General features: G+C 37.1%; 2 protein-coding genes across 2 annotated transcripts; both read right to left on the bottom strand.

Annotated features, from left to right (window-relative positions):
* Positions 1-53: 53 nt before the first annotated feature.
* Positions 54-1,393, bottom strand: LOC146253392 (uncharacterized). The gene is made up of 5 exons (XM_084676832.1): positions 1,246-1,393; positions 875-994; positions 700-786; positions 416-563; positions 54-283 (listed from the first exon to the last, which is right to left on the bottom strand). Exons 1-5 carry the CDS (start codon positions 1,391-1,393, stop codon positions 175-177), a joined length of 612 nt encoding a protein of 203 aa, XP_084532958.1. The 3' UTR covers positions 54-174.
* A 339-nt stretch (positions 1,394-1,732) lies between these two features.
* On the bottom strand, positions 1,733-4,084 carry snrnp25 (small nuclear ribonucleoprotein 25). The gene is made up of 5 exons (XM_084678618.1): positions 3,561-4,084; positions 3,337-3,427; positions 2,653-2,758; positions 2,469-2,543; positions 1,733-2,309 (listed from the first exon to the last, which is right to left on the bottom strand). Exons 1-5 carry the CDS (start codon positions 3,777-3,779, stop codon positions 2,252-2,254), a joined length of 549 nt encoding a protein of 182 aa, XP_084534744.1. The 5' UTR covers positions 3,780-4,084; the 3' UTR covers positions 1,733-2,251.
* Positions 4,085-4,104: the final 20 nt, after the last annotated feature.

The following is a 4,104-nucleotide window of genomic DNA, read 5'->3' as shown; positions in this document are numbered from 1 at the left end:
GATCTGTTGAATTTCATATATTGACATTTTACATTAAAGTAGCTTAAAGTACAAACAGTATAATACAATTGCACGGTATGGTTATATGGACTGTTACATTCAAGAATGGGTTCTGTGTTCTGGTAGAGCCTGAAAAAGACTTATCTTTCTGAGTTCCAGCACATAACCTATCCATCAAAGCTTTGTGATTTTGTGGATGCAGGTTCGACACTTAGGGCATTTGTGGGTGACGTCCTTAAAGTAATTAGTGCAGAAAGGAAGCAAGCAGCAGCCAGCTAAGCAGCTGTGAACAAAGAAATATCAAATATTAGCAAGGCAAATATTCCATAACATCTTCATAAATGGCTGTATTTCCTGTAAATTTCCTGTCCTCTGAAGAACTATAAAGACATGGTAGAACAGGAGGAAAACATACCCTATCATAGCCAACATCATGCACACCAAGCAGCTCACACTTCCAATTGAAGTGACAGTTTCTGTGGTGATGAATTGTCGACACTCTGGGCACTGCGTTCGGCTCGGCCACGGGGGGAGTTTTGTCACGTCCAGAATCACAATGGGAGCTATAGAAAATATAAAAACATCATTCTAAAAATTTAAATGTCTGCTTCTTCTGTGTTTAAGGTAACATTCAAAAACATTCAAATACATTTGATCTGAGGTAACTTTTCAAAGTCATGCACACTCCATCTGACTAACCTGGTGTCGTGGGTGGGGCTTCAATTAGAATAATGTAGGGGTCAGGGCTATGAGGTAAAACAGACAAGCCACTCTGATGAATAACGTCTTCAAAAGAAAGGGAAAAATCATGGTTAGAATAAAGATGAAATATGCTCTGGTGACAGTACAATACTTTTAAGAAATGTAAATCCACCTTTCTTTCGTTTTTTGCTAAGATCATCATACAAGTCCTGCATCTCTTTCATCTTTTCAGCCACCTCCCTCAGCTCCGCATCGATGCAATCAATCTCATACTGCTGCGCTGAGTTGTTTCCTGGCCAACAAAAACAGGACTTTCGTTAGGAAAAACTACTATACTGGGTCACTAGAAACTTAATTACATACCCACTTAACAAATAATCAATACAAAATGATATACTTTCTATAAGCTATTAAGCCAAACAAGGGTCAGAACACTGTGAAAAATCCACAGAAAGGATCTTTATACTAAACATATGATGATATATTTTCAGCCCCCATCACAACTTCCATACACAGAACAATGAAAGCATGCTGTCTTTATACCTGCACTGGTATAGTTCACATGGCTATTGTAATCCTGCAGCACGATAAGCATGTTACGGCGGTCAATAAGCTGATTCTTCTTGAATGACATGCTGTTTAACTTCATTGATATCTTCTCCAGCTCCTGTTGCTCAGACCGGTCTGCCATTGTGCTGGCTGAAGAGAACCAGGAGTAGCACCAAGTAAACCGCTTGGAGTAAGTGCAGAATTTTAACTATTACAGGATGCTGTGTAGACTGTCATGTCAGGCACATGTTTGTTAAAGGCAACTCAAATATTTATTAGAAAATTCAGCTCACCCTTATAACGCAAGCAGGCTGCAAGATAACCATAAAAATTGTGACTTGTTAGTCGTATTCTAGCTGCTCCCCCTTCTAATGTTGTTGTGCTGTAGAAGGAAGATACAAAAGGAAGTAAAACTGTCACAGGGAAATTATAATTTATTCAAACCAAGCTCATAGGATTACAAACTGAGATAAGATTCATAGACAGTAAGATGTAACTAAAATTTTATTCAATTTTAAAGGCAACTGTACACATTTTTACAAATGAAACACAAACACAAAAAATAGTACTAAAAAGACAAATACCAAAAAATATATATTACATTCGGTGACATTTCCACCTGGCCTTAAAATGTCATCTTTGATTTTAAAGAACTCCAATAGGGAAAAGACACGGTAAAGGTCTGAAACAAAACACACAAAGTGTGTTTACACTTTTAAGTGTAATTAAAAATAAAAACTTTTTAATAAAAGAGACAAACGGAGGGTGCCACAACTAGCATAAATTCTACTGTAGGTATAGTTTGCATATTATGTATTCACAGCCAAAAGGCCTTTGAAAACAGATGATTTGCATTGCAAATCCGAAAACGGACATACAATTACCAAGCTTAACAAGTTAACTATGATAAAACATTCTATTTTCAAAAAGATGCTATTGGTTTAGCAATAATTGACATCAAGAACATTTGGTCGAAAATAGCAGAAAATGACATTCAATGTCATTTCTTCCTCAGCCTCTTCATGAATGTCACTTCATCTCTGTTCCTGATTCCATAGCTAAACAAGTAGAAAACATGTTTTGAGTATATTAGAAAAGACATTCCAACATGACAATAATGTCAATAAAACATTTTATCCATTGAAGATATTAATAGTAGTAGTTGTGGTGGTGATGGTCCTCATACACATTGAAATTCATGCTCTATAAATTCTTACTCTTTTAGTTTTGTTTTGTCATCCTCAAGCTTCTCCCCTTGGAACATTAAATGAAATGTTCTCCAAACATACCTCCTACACAAAACAATAGAAATAAAATGTTATTTTTTGTCAACTTTCTTGTTTTTATTGTTGGAAATATACAGTGATTGGCTTGTATGTAACTGGTGTGTGTAAGAAATACCAGCTAATGTATTTCACTCCTCCCTCCCTCTGCTGTTTGAGCTCCATGAATCTGCTGATGGCCTTCTTCAAATCCAGTACTGTTGCATTTTGCACCACAACTATGGCTGAAATAAGATTATATCAGGTACTTTTCATACATATTGGTTGCAACAAGTCTACATCAAAAAGTGCAAGAGACTGAAAAAAAACTTCTGACCAATTTACAAATGCGTATTAGTTGGGAAACTCTGTTAATTTTCAGGATTTTCAGGGAGTTATAAAGGGGCAAAGACCAAAATGCTTCTGGACACAATTGTATGAGATGTGATACAAAACCTCATTTTGGTAGTTTACAAAAATGCCTCAATGGCACTCCTCTGTATAGTTATTGTATTGGTTATCATATTAAACCTGCCCCCAATCAGATAAACATTTGTGATTGGCCTTGCACTTTTGAGTGAGAAATCTGTTTGAAAGGGGGGGGGGGGGGGGCATGGTTCAAATTGAACAAAGCTTGAACGTGGATTTTTTTTCCATTAAATATGATTTTGCTGCAAGATGTTTTTTCCCCAACTACATTTAAGTTCCCAATTATAGGCTAACCTCCAATTCAGTCCCATCTGCCAGGGAAAATAAACCAAGATCTCACATTTTGGTCTGGTTCCCAGGCTACAATACTGATTAAAAGAAGATGTCAACTCACGCATCACTTCACCATCGGCTTTTAATATTCGGACAGTCATGGCCTGACCATACTCCAAAGCTATTTGGGAATTGATCTCTTCTAGAGTTACCTATAAAAAAATGCAATTGGTAAACATTGATATTGGTGATTACTGCAACATTACTGTACCCAAGCAGAGTGGAGGACATAGGCTACTATCAAATAAGAAGTATACAAATAATCCAATAATTAGGGCAATCAACCTGAATTGGCAGGTCACAAAGCAGAGGGTCCTGCACAAGCCGTGCCAGCCCCTCTTCAAAGATGTCCAGTATTTCCGAGTGTGGCAGTGCCTCTTCATCCTCCTCTTCTGAGGGTGTATCCTCTACTATTTGACTGATCTTTTCATCTACCTGTTCAAAATCTTCCTTTTCAACAGACGGTTTCTCATCTAGCTGGGAGCACGGGATATTATCTCCCATAATTACCTTATGATGGTGTGATAAATCATTTATAAAGTTGTCCTATGGATTCCTCGCTGTTCGACTAAAGCAGGGTACGTCGGTATTTTAGTACCGGGAAGAAAACAAACGTCATTACAATCACTGTTCCGTGATGAGGTCCAATGGATAAATACAAATAGCATACATAATGACCAGCAGATATCCCATATAAGTATAACAATTTATATTATTGATTTACCTACCCATTTTAGTTTCCTAATCAGATAAAAATATGCAATAAATATCGGGACTGACTGCGGTGCAAGAACGAACCATAGGAACGAACTCCTTATCAGACTGTGGT

Source organism: Hypomesus nipponensis, chromosome 17, assembly GCF_054491055.1.
Source record: "Hypomesus nipponensis isolate SF chromosome 17, ASM5449105v1, whole genome shotgun sequence".
Lineage (NCBI taxonomy): Eukaryota > Metazoa > Chordata > Actinopteri > Osmeriformes > Osmeridae > Hypomesus > Hypomesus nipponensis.
This window is presented reverse-complemented; position numbering and strand designations above follow the sequence as displayed.

Bases quoted from the DNA above. Each gene is read 5' to 3' on its own strand.
- LOC146253392 (XM_084676832.1), bottom strand. From the start codon at position 1,393: ATGGCAGACCGGTCTGAGCAACAGGAGCTGGAGAAGATATCAATGAAG. The intron at 787-874 runs GTGGATTTACAT...TTTCTTTTGAAG, and splicing joins TAGCAAAAAACGAAAGAAAG to ACGTTATTCATCAGAGTGGC. The intron at 564-699 runs GTTAGTCAGATG...TATTTTCTATAG, and splicing joins AGCCCCACCCACGACACCAG to CTCCCATTGTGATTCTGGAC.
- snrnp25 (XM_084678618.1), bottom strand. From the start codon at position 3,779: ATGGGAGATAATATCCCGTGCTCCCAGCTAGATGAGAAACCGTCTGTT. The intron at 2,759-3,336 runs GTGAGTTGACAT...ATCTTATTTCAG, and splicing joins AGCCGATGGTGAAGTGATGC to CCATAGTTGTGGTGCAAAAT. The intron at 2,544-2,652 runs GTATTTCTTACA...TGTTTTGTGTAG, and splicing joins GGAGTGAAATACATTAGCTG to GAGGTATGTTTGGAGAACAT.